Genomic DNA, 15,351 nt, shown 5'->3' with positions numbered 1-15,351 from the left:
TATCCTCTCTCCTCCTTTTCTGCCTCATCTTCTCTCCTCGTCTTCTGCGCTTTGCTGTCTTGCCTCTGTTGAATCCTTTCCACTACTGTGCTTTTCATCTTCTACACTTCTTCCTTGCCTGTATCCTTTCATCTTCTGCTGAATTTGTATCCGCTCTTCTGCTCTACAAAGGACTTCCATTCTACATCTCCAGGAACTGCTTTTGAATGGAGAGTTTTCCAGAGTTGCTTCCAGTTCTTACTTGGAGGAACTAAGGTTTTTATCCTTGTTCCTCCACTCTGTTTTCCTGCAGAGATACGTGTATGGTGAGATGCTCAGGTGAAATTTCCTTCCTTGCGCCAACAGCCTGTTTGTGTCCATGTGATGCACGGTGAAGAGAAGCCAGCTGTTCTGTGAGTAAGCCTGCCAAACAGGAATAATGGTTCTGGCCTTTTTGGCAAGGCCCTCACAGGAGAAGGCTTTAGACAGGCTGGTTATTTGTCAACTGTGTCAACATATTGTGCTACATTGTGAAGCAGCAGCTCCTGCCCTCATTTTGAAAGGAAGTTTAGCAAAAGTCTGTACATGTTTTATTCTACTGCAAAAACATAATCTACTTTTCTGCTTCACAGCCACACTCTCTCACACTGCTAAAGAGTCTGTCTGCTTTTTCCTTTGAGGTCTCCTTTAGATCCTGAAAGTCTGCTCCCTGGTCTCCCTGGAGCCTTCCCTCCTCCAGGCTGCACAGCCCCAGCTCTCTCAGCCTGTCCTTGCAGGGGAGGCATTCCATAGTTTGCATCATTTTTGTAGCCCTCCTGTGGATGCACTCTAACAGGGCCATGTCTCTCCTGTACTGAGGACCCCACAACTGGATGTAATAGTCCAGGTGAGCTCTCACCAGAGCAAAGTAGATGGTCAGGATCACCTCCCTCACCCTGCTCGCCACGCTTCTTTGGATGAAGTGCAGGGTATGGGTGGCTTTCTAGGCTGCAAGAGCACGTTGCTGGCTCATGTCCAGCTGCCATCCATCAGTACCCCCAAGTTCATTTCAACAGCACTGCGCTCTCTCCTTTCATCCCCCAGCTGGTAGTGCTGGTAGGGATTGCCACAACCCACGTGCAAGGCCTTGCACTGGGCTTTGTTGAACCTCAGGAGTTTCACCTGGACCCACTACTTGAGCCTGCCTAGATCTCTCTTGTCCCTTGGGCAAGTTGACCTCAGCTGTTTCAGGGTATGTTTGGATGTGAGAAACGGGATGTCTCATGAGTGGAGGCAAGCAAGCTACGCACTCAGAGAGGCACAGAGGGTTTACGAATTTTTAACAGTACACACACACATAGGCATCTATTCCAGATAATCTCAGTTAGTAGCAAGCAGGAGACTCCTTAAGCAAATGTAATATTATGTACTGACTCTTGAGAGACGGGCAAAAGACCAAGTAGGACAAAGAGAAGAAACGCTGTAGTGGATTCGGCAGGAAGTGTCAGCAGGGTGTCCCCTGCTTCAAGGTGCATGTTTTCTCTCTCTCAAATCCACCACAGCCTCTCTCCTGCTTGGTTTTTTTGTTCTTTTTGTTTTGTTTTTAAATTCTCTCCAGGGTCTGTGGGGTTTTTTTTCCACTTGCATGCCGTATCTGCATGGCCAGTGCATGATGTTGCGCCCAAGCAGAACACCTGCTTGCAGAAAACAAGTTATTTGCCAAACAAGACAAACTAGCAAGGTCAGCTTCCTACCAAAACAAGATAAGCGGCTCTAGCTGGAAATGCAGGTCATCCTCAAAACTGTCGTGCAGCCCATGGTTCTAGTCACACAGTCATCCAGTTATGCTGTCTGTCAGGAAGCTTTGTCCCAGTTCAGGATCATTCTTTGGCCAGGACCTTTGGGTCCCTGACACGTCACCCCACAGCTTGGTGTCATAGTAATCATAGAACCCTTTGAGTTGGAAGGGATTTCTGAAGGCCATCTAGTCCAACTTCCCTGCAATGCACAGAGACACCACAGATAGATCAGGTTGCCCGGGGCCTTATCCAGTCTCTCCTTGAAAGTCTCCAGGAGTGGGGCATCAACCACATCACTAGGCAATATGTTCCAGTGCCTCACCACCCTCACTGTAATACATCTTCTTATATCTAACATCAATCTACCCTTTTACAGCTTGAAGCCATTTCTCCTTGTTCTATCACCACAGACCCTGCAAAACAGTCTGTCCCCTCCTTTCCTGTAGCTCCCCTTTAGGTACTGACAGGCCACTCTCAGCTCACCTCACAGCCTTCTCTTCTCCAGGCTGAACATCCCCAGCTCTCTCAGCTTGTCCTCATAGGAGAGGTGTTCCATTCCATGGATCCTTTTTGTGGCCTTTCTCTGGATGCGCTCCAATAGGTCCATGTCTCTCCTGTACTGAGGCACTCCACATCTGGATGCAGTACTCCAGGTGAGGCCTCACCAGTGCAGAGCAGATGGACAGGATCACCTCCCTCACCCTGCTGGCCACACTTCTTTTGATGCAGCCCAGGGTATGGTTGACTTTCTGAGCTGAAGGGGCACACTTCTTGCTCGTGTCCAGCTTCCCATCCACCAGCACCCCCAGGTCTTTTTCAGCAGGGATGTGCTCAGTCCCTTCATCCCCCAGTCTGTATTGGTAATGGGGGTTGCCTCAACCCAGGTGAAAGTCCTTGCACCTCATGAGGTTCACCTGGGCCCGCTGCTCAAGCCTCCGAATGACATCCTGTCCCTCTGGTGTGTTGACTGCACCCCACACCTTGGTGTCATCAGCAAGCTTACTGAGGGTGTACGCAACCCCACTATTGATGTAATTGATGAAGGTATTAAAGTGTATCAGTGCTAGCACCAACTCCTGGGCGACACTGCTCGTCAAAGTTCTCCGTTGACTACTACTACTTTCTGGATTCAGTCCTGCAGCCAGTCCTTTGTCTGTTGAACAGTCCACCCATCAAATCCATAGCTTCCCAATCTGGAACGAATGATACTGATGGTCTACTGTGTAAAGCCCTTACTGAATTTGAGATAGATGACATCAGTGGCTCTTCCTCTTGTCCACTGATGGAATAACACCATCATAAAAGGCCACCAGGTTGGTCAACAGGATTTGCCCTTGGTGAAGCCATGCTGGTTCTCCCATATCACCTCCCTGCCTTCCATGTGCCTCAGCATAGCTTCCCGGAGGATCTGTTCCATGATCTTTCCCAGTACAGAGGTGAGACTGGCAGGTTGGTTGTTCCCAGCATCATCTTTTTTACCCTTTTTAAAAATGGGTATGATGTTTCCTTTTTTCCAGTTACCAGGCACTACACCTGATTGCCACAACTTTTGAGATATCAGAGAGTGGCTTGGCAACCACATCAGCCAATTCCCCTAGGACCTTCAGATGCATCTCATCGGGACCCATAGACTTGTGGATGTTCGTGTTTCACATGTGGTTACAAACCTGATCTTCACTTACAGTGGGTGGGACGTTGCTCCCCAAATCCCCTCCTGTCAAACCAAAGGCTTGAAAGCTGTGTGGCAAGCAGTTATCAGGGAAGACTGAGGCAAAAAAGTTCAGCCACACTCATCTCTTGCCTTCCTTTCTTGACTTGCTACACCTGTGGATGGAGAGCTCTTGTGCCTTGAAGAAAGCCTCCTTAACAATCTGCCAGCTCTGCTCCACACCCTTCCCCATGAGGACAGTTTCCCAGGGTGTTTTCTTGATTAACTCCCTGAAGAGCTGGAAGTCAGCTGTTCTAAAGTTTAGCTTCCTATTACTCTTCACCTGTCTCAGGGCCTTCCTAAGTGTGAACTCAACCATAGCATGGTTGCTACAGCCTAGGCAGCCTCCAGTCCTGATGTCACCAGTCGGTTCATTTATATGGGTAAGCAGCAGGTCCAGTACTGCATACCCCCTGGTGAGTCCATCAATTACTTGACTCAGGAAGTTGTCCTGAATGCATTCCAGGAGCCTCCTGGATTGCCTACAGCAGATGTCTGGATGGTTAAAGTCCCTCAGCAGGACAAGTGCTTGTGAACACAATGCCTCCTGTAGCTGGAGGTAGAAAGCCTCATTGACGGTCTCTGACTGATCTGATGGCCTGTCGTAGACACCAATCACAAGGCTTCCTTCACTGCCTCAGTCTCTAACTGTCATCCACTGGCTTTCAACTTGCTCATGACTGTTCTTTCGGGATAGCTCTTCACATTGTATTCCTTTCCTGGTGTAGATAGCAACACCCCCACCCTTCCTTCTTCACCTGTCCCTTCAGGTGATGTGTAATGAACAGCTTGCAGCCATTAATCGCCACACTCCAGTCATGGGAATCATCTCACCAAGTTTCAGTGACAACTATATTATGGTTTTCAAGAAGCACAGTAGTTTCAAGCTCCTCCTCTTTGTTTCCCAAACTGTGTGTTGAGGCACTGCAGCTGGGCAGCTGGTCTTGTTACTCCCTGAAAGGATAACACCTCTCTACTACAGTTATGCCATCCCACCCCTTATGATGGGAAGGCTCACTATCCCCCTCTCCCTCTTCATACTTAGTTTATAGCCCTCTCAAGGACTCATCCGCAAGCTTGCTGAGGGTGCACTCAATCCCACTGTCAGTGTCCTGGATGAAGACATTAAACAGCACCAGTCCCACTACTTATTCATGACAGGCATTGCTCATCACTGATCTGATCCCGGCATTGAGCCACTGATTACTGTTCTCTGGGACTGGTCTTGCAACCAGTTATTTGTCCAACAAACAGTCCACCCATCAAATTTGTATCTTTCCAATTGAAGAGAAGGGTGTCGTGGGGAACCATCCCAAAGTTCCTACTGAAGTCCAGATAGGATGACATCAGTGTCTTTTCCCTTCTCCTTTGACACAGTTACTCCATCACAGGAGGCCCCTTGGTTGGTCAGGCAGGACCTGCCCTTGCTGAAACCATGCTAATTCTCCCATATCACATCCCATTCTTCCATGTGCCTTAGTGCAGCCTCCAGGAAGATCTGCTCCGTGATCTTTTCCAACACAGCGTTGAGGCTGACAAGTCAGTAGATCCCTGCGTGGTCCTTTCTACGCTTCTTAAAAATGGCTGTGATGTTGCCCTTTTTCCAGTCACCAGGGACTTCATCTGACTGCCGTGACTTTCAAAATATCACGGAGAGCACATAAACCAATTTCCTCAAGACTCTGGGATGCATCTTGTAGGGATCCACAGACTTAGAGATATTCATGTTAATCAGGTGGTCATAAACCAAAGCTTCACTTACAGCAGGATGGGTATTGTTCCCCCAGTTCCCATCTTCAGAACCATCCTCCCAAGAGCCGTGCGCAGAGCAGTGGGCAGTGAAGACTGAAGCAAAACACATGTCAATTGTTAAGTGAGGGATACTTCCATCTGGAAAGATAGGCCTTGTAGAAGTCTAATAGAGAGACATGATCAAATGCATGAGACGTTTTTCTGTAACTTGAGTTAGCACTGCACTACGCCATCCCAGTGTCCTGGTTTCAGCTCAGTCAGTGCCAATCTCACACCGATGTTTGGTTGTTGCCAAGTGATAGGTGCACACCTGGCACTGCTCAGTGGTGAAGAATGGCCCCTTTGGGGCAAGGGGAAGAATCCTTCTGCTCCAAGCAGAGATGAGGGTCTAGTTTCCCTTGTATTGCCTGCTACTGCGGTCTGTCACCGCAGGGTTGGACACCAGCTTAGCTTCTTCCCCTTGCGGGGACTTAAAGCAGAGCAGTCGGTCTGCTCATGTCAGTGTACAGCACCATGCTTTCATCTCTTGCTCGGATTCCTATGCTGTCTGGTGATTTTCTCTTGCAACCTTGACGTTTCCTCAAAAATGTCACCAAGCTGAGCACACTTGCCCTCACAACAACCAGCTCTGCCCTCAGGCTCCAGCAGGGCTTCCAGATTCTGGAGTTTCTCACAGCTGAAGGTCTGAGCAGCACTTCCACTCCTCAGCAGGTCTGCTGAGGGAAGCTGGTGGCCCCTCTGGTCTCGGTTCCCACCTCAGTCCTACCATTGTGGCAAGTGGTCACCGTATTTGTTTACTCCTGGAACAGAGAAGATGGGCCCCCTGCTGCCCTCCCTGTGCACCCTCTGGCATGAACTATTGCAGACATTGGCCTATGCCAGACTAGAGGCAGAGAGGAAGCCAGGGTACCTGAGGTCTTAGCCCCAAGCTGAACTGTCAATTCAGGCATGGAGTACTACCTGCTTCTGTACTTCCCATGTTACTTCTGTGCAAGTGCCCACTCTGCCTTGAGACAGAGCCTGAGGGAACAACACGGTCTGTGCAGAAATTCTGCTTCACTGCTCGAACCCATGCTTTCCTCCTCCACCCTTGCATCTTGAGGTGTTCTCTTTTTGGAATCATCTGCTGCAGTTCTTTCTACTGTCTAAACCTAAACTGAAAGGTAAAGGAGGAAAAGTCAGTCTTGATTGCCTGTGTTTTAGATCTGCTTCCTTACTGTTAAACGTTTATGTTGATTTTCAGAAGAGAATAATTTACCAGTGACACCAGAGATGTGAGACTTCAATAATGAGTTCCATCTATTTCTCTGCTGTGCCTGTGAGAATTTGTTTTCCCCAAGCTCGCTCACCAATCAAACAAGAGCCAGCCTATAGATACCCTGCAAAATAAAGCTTATCCATCTCTTCCACCTTTCTCTCACTCTGCATGGATTGTATGGGAGGAAGTTAAGTTGCTCAGCCTGAAGTATCTGCACAGCAGTACCTTTTGAGAGGCTCCTCCTAATTTTCATTTTTTTTCTAATACTGGACCATCCTTAAGAATTTGAAGGTGAATTTTTTTTCCCCTCCGAAATGTATGGCATTTAGATTAGGATGTTGGATAGTAATAACAATTAGAAACTCTTTGGACACAATTGCATTAGTGTGCAGAATAGCAGCAGGAGAGAATGTGTGACAGATGCACTTCTGCAATATCTTTGTCTGTGATGTACAGAAGGCCTGCCAGCAAGGGAGAAGAAAAGGAAGGAGAAAGTCTTCCATCCAGACTGTGAGAGTCAGATAAACTGGAGTTGGCCATGGGACAAGGAAATGAAACTGTCGTTACTGAATTCATCCTCGAGGGTTTCTCAGGGCTTAATCAAAGGCTACAGCTATTTCTCTCTCTGGTCTTTCTACTCATCTACCTGACAACGGTGATGGGGAATGCAACCATCATTTTCCTCGTGTGTGTGGATAACCGCCTGCAAATCCCTATGTACTTTTTCATTGGCAATCTGGCATTCCTGGAAATCTGCTTTACATCCTGCACAAGCATCAAATTGTTGGTGATTCTGAGCTCTGGCAGGAGAACAATCTCTGTAAGTGCCTGCTTTGTCCAGTCCCATTTCTACTTTGCCCTGGGATGTATGGAGTTTATTCTCCTTGTGGTCATGTCCTTTGACCGTTACCTTGCCATCTGCCAGCCTTTGCGCTATGCTGCCATCATGACGCAGCAGCTCTGCATCCTCCTGGTTGTTGCTGCTTGGGTCGCAGGCTTCACATTCATGAGTTACCACCTGGTACTGCTCTCAAAGCTCACGTTCTGTGGTTCAAACAAGATCCAGCACTTTTTTTGTGACATCTTCCCCTTGTTCCAGCTGTCCTGCTCTGACACCAACTTGCTCTGGAGAATAGACTCTGTTTTGATCCTGTTCATTCTGCTGGCTTCATTGTGTTTAACTCTGTCATCTTATGTGTGCATCTTGTTCTGTATTCTACGCATGCCTTCCAGGAGGAAAAAAGCTTTTGCTACTTGTTCTTCCCATCTCACCAGCTTGGCCATTGCATTTGGAAGCTGCCTTGATCTCTATTCACATCCCTCGGAACGTGTTTCTTTGGAGACCAACAAACTTGTGGCTTTACTGAACACTGTCCTGTACCCGTTCTTAAACCCTTTCATCTACAGCCTTAGAAACAAGCTTGTGGTGCTGGTCCTGAAGGATGCCATTGCCCATGCAACAGCACAGCTTTTCCCTCAGTCACGATGCATTTCTGGACAGCAATTCTAATTATCTGTTATTGTACCTAATGCTGCTAGGGCTGTCGGACACACTATGTAGAGGAGAAGCATATTTGGATTGCAGAAGTGTTCTTTAGGGATGCTTAGGGAGGTTCCAAAGGCAGGAAAACTGGGGATTTAGGTGATTTAAGGTGGGAACGAGTGTGGGAAGAAAACAAGGGGTTAGGAGATTGAAAGGGCTAGTCAAGTGCACATTTATCTGGTACTGCCCTGCACCTGATCTATACAAGTTTGTCTTGTCTTCCATTAAACTCTGTCTGTTCCTACCTCTTTCTTGAGTGAAGTTCTCTCTCTTCTGCCCGACGTGTACATGGGAATGCAGCTATCAGACAAGAACAAGGGTGCCAAAAGGACCATGGGTGGTAGGTGTCAGAAACCAGAGAGAGCAGAGTGTGGGGACTTAATGAATTTAGGTGTGTGTGTGACTGGGGTGGTCTGTGCCCACAGCTGGACTGCAGCTATGGCCATGGAGGCTTATATATTTAGGTGCCCACAACTGGGGCCCCGAGTGGGACCCCAGGGCAGATCCTGGACAGACTGAGAGTCTGAGCCCAGCTGCTAAGGGTATGTTCCATAAATAGATAGATAGACAGATAGATAGGCAGGCAGACAAATGGAGGTAGCATATATATATTTTACGTATCCCACTAACATTTCTCCATCCTGTTCAGCTACAGAGGAGATTGTGATAAGGCTGTTGCTGCTAACTCTGTTTGCCAACTAGAATTATGCCATGGCACTAAGGTAAATCAAGCACTGCCTGCATCAAGAGGCTTTGAACGCACAGGGGAAAGGACAGCCTTCTGCTATGAACAGCAGTCCCATACTCATTTTCCCGTGTCCCAGCACTTCAAGGCAGACCCCAGAGAGCCCTGGGAGACAACCGTACCCACTTCTGCTGTGGCCTGACCCAAGCCTGGTTCTCCTCATCCTTAACAGCAAAATCAACAAGGAAGCCTGCTGGTAACGCACTGACAGTTGGGAATTCCTTTTGGGCTGTCTGTCTGTGCACCTCATATCCAGAAGGTACCCCTATCTCTGCTGGGGCTCACAAGTCCACCACCAGTTTCATGGCAAAACCAAACACCAGGGTCACTTCCTGAGGCCAAACCTGAGGCCAAGCTCCATTAAGGAAATCCGGGAGAGGCTGGGTCCTATATTGTTTTACATTCACCGGTAACATGGATGAAAGGATAGAGTGCCTGCTGTGTCCGGAAAAGTGGCAGATTTGTTGATTTATAAGGACATGTGGAGTGTGAGAATGTTGATTTCAGGAGAGCTGTCTGACTGAAGTCTTCAGAAGTGGCATGATAAGGAAAAAGCAGTAAGTAAATGTGATGGAACATCGATCTGAATTCAAAAACATGAAGACAGCTCAGTATCCTTTGGTCATTAATGCAGGACATACACAGAGTGTCTGTCAAACAGTTGACATAATTCCTGCCAGTTATTAATGCCTTCTGGGTCTGGCTGGGATGGATATCCTCTTCCCCACTGCAGCCCATATAGTGCTTTGTATTATATATCATCCCTATAACCCATGAGCTCACAGCATAAGCTATGTCACATCACTGCTGTTACCCCAGGGCCGTGTGTCTCAACGTAGTGTGGCCACTGTGGTCAGTGGGATGTCACAGGGGTCAGGACCCTGCCCCATGCCTGTGAGGCTGAAGGAGCAGCCCCCGCAGCCCTGGCTGGTGCAGCCGTGGTGAAGGTGGCTCGGGGACACCGCAGTGACGTGCCCGGGCACAGAGCCAGGAGGAAACCACCGTCTTCCTGCCTGAGCGCTGTGACACGGGGCTGTGGTTTGTGCACCTGCAGCGGTGGGTGGGCTCCAACTCCCAGTCTTCTGTGAGGAATAACGGCCCCTGGGTGACATGGTGAATACTGGGGACACTTCTGAGCCCCTAGACTTGGTCTGCAGGTTCTACTCTGCTGCCGGGGCAGGATCTGTCCCAGCTCCAGCTCCTTCTGGGGACCCCATATGGGGCCCACCATGGAAGAATGGGTGAGCCGGCTCTTCCAGTATGGGGCTCTGATCCTTGCCCAAGGACTTTTCCCAGCTACTGCTCCTGTTACAGCAAGGTCTGCAGCAGGGCTAGGGGCTGTTCCCCTCCCTTACAGATGCAGCCCTGGTGCAGTCCCAACCCTGTGGTTCCTGCAGCATGGGGCCAGCTGGACATTCATATGTTGGTTTGTTGGGCATTTGCAGCACAAGAGATGCTCAGCGCTCCTGTAGAGTGCAAGTAGTGATATGGTGATAGACCCCTGTCCTCCTACAGCCAACGCGGTGCCATGGTGATTCCCGTCACAGTGACATGACACCCACAGCGGAGCCGTCCCTCATATATGGTCATGAACAGCTCTGGAGAAGTTCATTGGAGGGCTGGGCGGCCTTGGAGGGGAGATAACTTCTGATAAAGTCTAAAAAGGAGACTGCTGCTTTGATTGGCTTCTTCTGCCTCTGCGTAATCAGCTGCAGAGATATATTGCTCTCCTGTTGTCATTGTCCCCCAAAGTCCCCAGGAGCTGTAGCAGATAGTTGGGCACTGCAGGGCTGTGCCAGCAGGACAGGAGGCTCAGGATGGGGACAGAAGGACTCCTATCCCCTCAGGTGCTGTGGCTCCTCCTCTGGGTGCAGCTGTGCAGAGGTAAGTGCCAACTGCCTTGACCAGAAGTCCAAGCTGGCCTGGGGCCAGTGAGCACCAGTGGACATTGGGATCCCTCTGGGAAGGAGATTTCTTTCTAAGTGCCACTGAAACAAGGGCAGAAGTTGCTGAAGTACACGGACCCTGTGCTTTATTCTGTGTCTTTCTGGGTGGAGGAGTGTATCATAATTTTCCAGGACTACCGACTTTATGGCAGCCCTGGTTATATTTCCAGACAATGAAGCACCCTTCTGTGACCCCTTGCTGACCAGCAAAATGCTCTTGGTGCTGCTGGTGGCCCAGCTGGTATTGGTGGCACTCAGTAATCCCCAGAGCACAGCCAGACTCCTCAGGGTCATCCCTGGGGATTCTGGTCAAGCAGGGTGTGATCTTCTGGGTTGGGGTGATCCTCAGGATCAGCTTGGTGCTTCCTGGGAACATGGAAAGCCCTGGGGATGGTAGTGAGTCTGGTGATGTTGAGACAGGCAATGCAGTGTCTCCCACTCCAGACCTTGTGACCGTGACTGTGCCTGGGTGTCAGGGGTGCCCCTTTTTGGGGCCTGGGTCTCTCCTGAAATATCTCATATTGATTTTTGAAGGGGCAGCAGAGGTGAGGCTGGCGGATGGCAGTGGGCGCTGTGATGGGAGAGTGGAGGTGAAACACCAGGACCAGTGGGGGACCGTGTGTGATGACGAGTGGGATGAGGAGGATGCAGCGGTGGTTTGTAAGCAGCTGGGCTGTGGGTCAGTAATCAGTGCTGTACAGAATGAAGGATTTGTGCTAGGATCTGGCCGCATTTGGATGGATGATGTCGGCTGTCAAGGCACCGAGTCTGCCCTGTCTGACTGCACACACAGTTTATTTGGTGAACGGTACTGCACACACAGTCAGGATGCTGGAGTTACATGTACAGGTGAGGTACTAGCCACTCCTGACCTCTGCGGCCAGATTTGGGGAATCAATAAGTAGATATCGTATGTGGCCAGTTGTGCTGTTATTGCTGGTCCCTGGGGAATGGCCATGGGGCCCTGCTTGGTCCCCAGTTGAGGTGGAGGTGAGGAGGGACATGGGCATGGAATTGCCAGAGGGCTCTGGGACCCCACAGGGTGCCTTTGTTCACTCCAGGATTTGTCCGTCTGGTTGGAGGGGACAACCGCTGCTCAGGACAAGTGGAGATCAATGACAGGGAAGGGTGGAAATCTGTCTGTCACTCACACTTTGGTGCCAAAGTTGCTGATGTGGTCTGCAGAGATCTTCAGTGTGGCAGAGCCCTGTCCGTCACCAGAGCAAGTCCCTCTGGAGAAGGGACCGGTCCCATCTGGGACAGAGAGCTGCAGTGTGTGGGGGATGAATCCACCCTCTCCTCCTGCCCCATGGGGACTCCTCAGGACCAGCCCTGCACCCAGACAAGCACTGCTGCCGTCAGCTGCACACGTAAGGGCTCAGGGAAGGCTGTTGGATACTGAGTGTGTGCCAGGGACAGGGACAGGGCTGTGTCGAGTGTGAGGTCAGGAGGGTGATGTGGTATTTTGTAGCCCTAAGGCAGTGCTGAAGGAGGAGGCTTCATGTTGTCCCTTTGGCCTCTCCTCCGTCTCCTGAGGGAACCAGAGCACAAATCACTCCCCTCCATCCTCCTCTGTCCTCAATTCACAGGGTTCAGGCTGGTGAATGGCAGCACGCCGTGCATGGGCAGGGTGGAAGTGGAGGTGCAGGGAACATGGGGCACCCTTTGTGCCTCCCGCTGGGACCTCTTGGACGCCCACGTTCTCTGCCATCACCTCGGCTGCGGGTTTGCGGTGTCCGTTCCTGAAGGAGGGCATTTTGGGAGAGGAACCGGCCCGGTCTGGAGTGACTCGTTCCATTGTGAGGGGACTGAGTCCAGCCTGGATCAGTGCCCGGTGACCGCCCTGGGGGCCTCTCGGTGCTCCCATGAGAACGATGCTGCCGTCATTTGCTCAGGTGTGTGTCAGGATAATGCTGCTGGAATTCCACCTTGTGTTCCACGTGGCCACCCAAAAGTCGGGGATCCCCTGGCATCACCAGGCTGAACCTCTCCCTGGAGAAATCCTGCAGTGTGCATTTGTGGCATTTCTGCTCTCCCCAGGCCCGCCTCACAATGCATCTCTAAGACTGGTGAGTGGAGGGAGCCGGTGCGACGGGCGCGTGGAGATCTTCCAGCACGGGACATGGGGCAGAGTCCTGGATGATCAGTGGGACATGGAGGACGCTAGCGTGGTGTGCCGGCAGCTGCGCTGCGGGGAGGCAGAGGCAGCCTACACTGTGCCGAGGGCCGAGCGAGGGACGGGCCCCGTGGGGCTGCGCGGGGTGCGGTGTGCAGGCCACGAGGCCAGCCTGAGCCTCTGCAACACATCCCTGCCCGAGGCCATGGGGATCATGGAGGACGTGGGGGCCGTGTGCCAGGGTGAGCAGCGCGTCCATTAGATGCAGGACTTGGGCGGGCAGCCAGACTCTGACAGCTGGGGCTTCCCCCCACTGCAGGGAGCCGCCAGGTCCGGCTGGTGGACGGGGCTGGGCGATGTGCAGGGAGAGTGGAGATCTACTACCGGGGGCAGTGGGGCACGGTCTGCGACGATGCCTGGGACACGGCCGACGCCAATGTGGTTTGCCGCCAGCTGAGCTGCGGATGGGCCGTGGAGGCGGCCGGCTCGGCTCGCTTTGGGGAGGGCTCTGGGCACATCTGGCTGGATGGCGTGAACTGCTCTGGGGACGAAACTGCTCTCTGGAACTGCTCTGCTGAGGCCTGGGGACAGCACGACTGCGGGCACAAGGAGGATGCGGGAGTCGTCTGCTCAGGTGTGTGCTGGGAGCCCGCGACAGGGAGGCCGGGGGGCTGAGGCCACCAAAGGCCGCTTCCCGAGCCTGTCCTGGGGATGCCCCATCCACCAGTCCAGCTGGGGGCAGTGGGAAGCACAGCCACCCTAATCCTGAGCAGGGAGCACAGGGGCTTTCCTCTTGCCAGCCCCAAACCAGCAAGTGCCCCCTGGGGCCTTTCCTCCTTCCAGAATTCATGGCCCTGAGGCTGGAGAACAGTGATGGCTGCTCCGGGCGCCTGCAAGTTTTCTACAATGGGACGTGGGGGAGTGTATGCTCCAACTCGATGACTCCTCACACGGCATCACTGGTGTGCAAGGAGCTGGGCTGCGGGGATGGAGGGACCCGGGAAATCAGCATCTTCTATGGCAGGGTGAATGGCACCGCGTGGCTGGATCACGTGCAGTGTGGGGAGAGCAACACCTCCTTCTGGCAGTGTCCCTCTGATCCCTGGGAACTGCAGTCGTATGATGATGTGCGAGACGAGACCAACATCACCTGCAATGGTAAGCGAGCCACCCGGGCACAAGATCCTGCTTCCCTCACCATGACCAAGGCGTCACGGGGAGGTGCAAGCAGAGGTCCTCCCTGCTGTCCTCTGCACAGGTTCCTTCACTGCTACATTTCCTTCTGCAGGGAGAAAGCCGGAAAGGACGCCGGTAGCTGCGTGCCCCAATTCCACGAGCTGCACAGGTGGGAGCTCCTTCTCTGTGTGACTTCTGGCCCAGTCACGCTGGTGCCATGGGAGGTCACTGCCTCTGCAGACAGGGAGAAGATCCGTGCTGTGGGAGGCAAGGATGGGTGCTCGGGCAGAGTGGAGGTCTGGCACCGTGGCTCCTGGGGAACTGTGTGCGACGACTCGTGGGACATGCAGGATGCCGAGGTGGCATGCAGGCAGCTGGGCTGTGGCCCTGCGGTGTCTGCCCTGGCCGAGGCTGCGTTTGGGGAGGGGACAGGACCCATCTGGCTGGAGCAGGTGGAGTGCAGGGGCACGGAGCCATCTCTGCAGGCTTGCTGGGCCCGGACTGGGGATGGCGGTGCCTGCCGGCATAAGGAAGATGCAGCTGTGAACTGCTTGGGTGAGTGGCTGGGCTTACTTAGGCTCTACTCACGGTCCAGAGCTCTGGCAGAGCTCTGGGCTGCGTTCCAGCCTTGAGGAAGGGACAATCTGGGTGGGTACATTAGCCAGTGGTCTGCCTGGTACCACAAACCCACATCTCAGCTCAGCTTCTCTCTGCAGCTGCAACCAGCGTGACAGCATCCCCCCCACAAAGAGGTATCATCTCCTCCCACTGAAACTGGGTCTCCCCAGGACTCAGGACTGGGGCTTCTTACTGGGATATGAAATGCCCAGGAAGAGGCACCAGGCTGGTGGATATGGGGAGGGTCATAATGTGCCCAATAGGGTGGGAGGTGCCCCATCACTCATCCCCTGGCCCTCTCCCCCTTACTGCCTCGTGCCCCCAACTCTCACGTGCCTGGTGATGCTCCTGCCACATTTCTGCCCGTGCAGACCCCATTCCGGACTATGCAACCATCGGCAGGAGAGTCTCGGTGCCTGTCATCATCTGCATCATACTGGGGCTCCTTATTTGCCTACTCCTGGCCCTCCTGGCAAGGCAGATGCAAAGTGCCAGAGCTCTGCACAGAGGTACGTCCTGACTCAGCAGTGCGGCGGAAACGGCTCCTGGAAAGGCTTAGCAATGTCAGTGATGTGCACAGACTTTGCTGGGGGAGGGGAGCATGTGCTGTGTCACTCCACTGACATCCAGCAACAAGCAACAGAGAGAGCCCAGAGGTGGGGGGAGTTCATAATGGAGTGAGGGGAGAAATGGCAGAATGAGGCTGGGGAAGCACAGCAGGGCCTCGTCCCT

General features: G+C 52.3%; 1 protein-coding gene across 1 annotated transcript; it reads left to right on the top strand.

Moving 5' to 3' along the window:
* Window positions 1-10,498: 10,498 nt before the first annotated feature.
* Window positions 10,499-14,711, top strand: LOC112533570 (scavenger receptor cysteine-rich type 1 protein M130-like). Its single transcript, XM_025155992.3, has 7 exons — window positions 10,499-10,647; window positions 11,244-12,604; window positions 12,750-13,074; window positions 13,119-13,459; window positions 13,669-13,983; window positions 14,114-14,170; window positions 14,242-14,711. Exons 2-7 carry the CDS (start codon window positions 12,211-12,213, stop codon window positions 14,631-14,633), a joined length of 1,824 nt encoding a protein of 607 aa, XP_025011760.3. The 5' UTR covers window positions 10,499-10,647; window positions 11,244-12,210; the 3' UTR covers window positions 14,634-14,711.
* Window positions 14,712-15,351: the final 640 nt, after the last annotated feature.

This window comes from Gallus gallus, chromosome 16 (genome assembly GCF_016699485.2).
Source record: "Gallus gallus isolate bGalGal1 chromosome 16, bGalGal1.mat.broiler.GRCg7b, whole genome shotgun sequence".
NCBI lineage: Eukaryota > Metazoa > Chordata > Aves > Galliformes > Phasianidae > Gallus > Gallus gallus.
Note: the sequence above shows the minus strand (reverse complement) of the source record. Positions and strands in the feature narration are given on the sequence as shown.

Excerpts from the sequence above, each read along its gene's own strand:
- LOC112533570 (XM_025155992.3), top strand. The coding sequence starts at position 12,211 with ATGTTGTCCCTTTGGCCTCTCCTCCGTCTCCTGAGGGAACCAGAGCAC. Across the intron at positions 12,605-12,749 it reads TGCTGCCGTCATTTGCTCAG|GCCCGCCTCACAATGCATCT; the intron begins GTGTGTGTCAGG and ends TGCTCTCCCCAG. Across the intron at positions 13,984-14,113 it reads GACCAACATCACCTGCAATG|GGAGAAAGCCGGAAAGGACG; the intron begins GTAAGCGAGCCA and ends TTCCTTCTGCAG.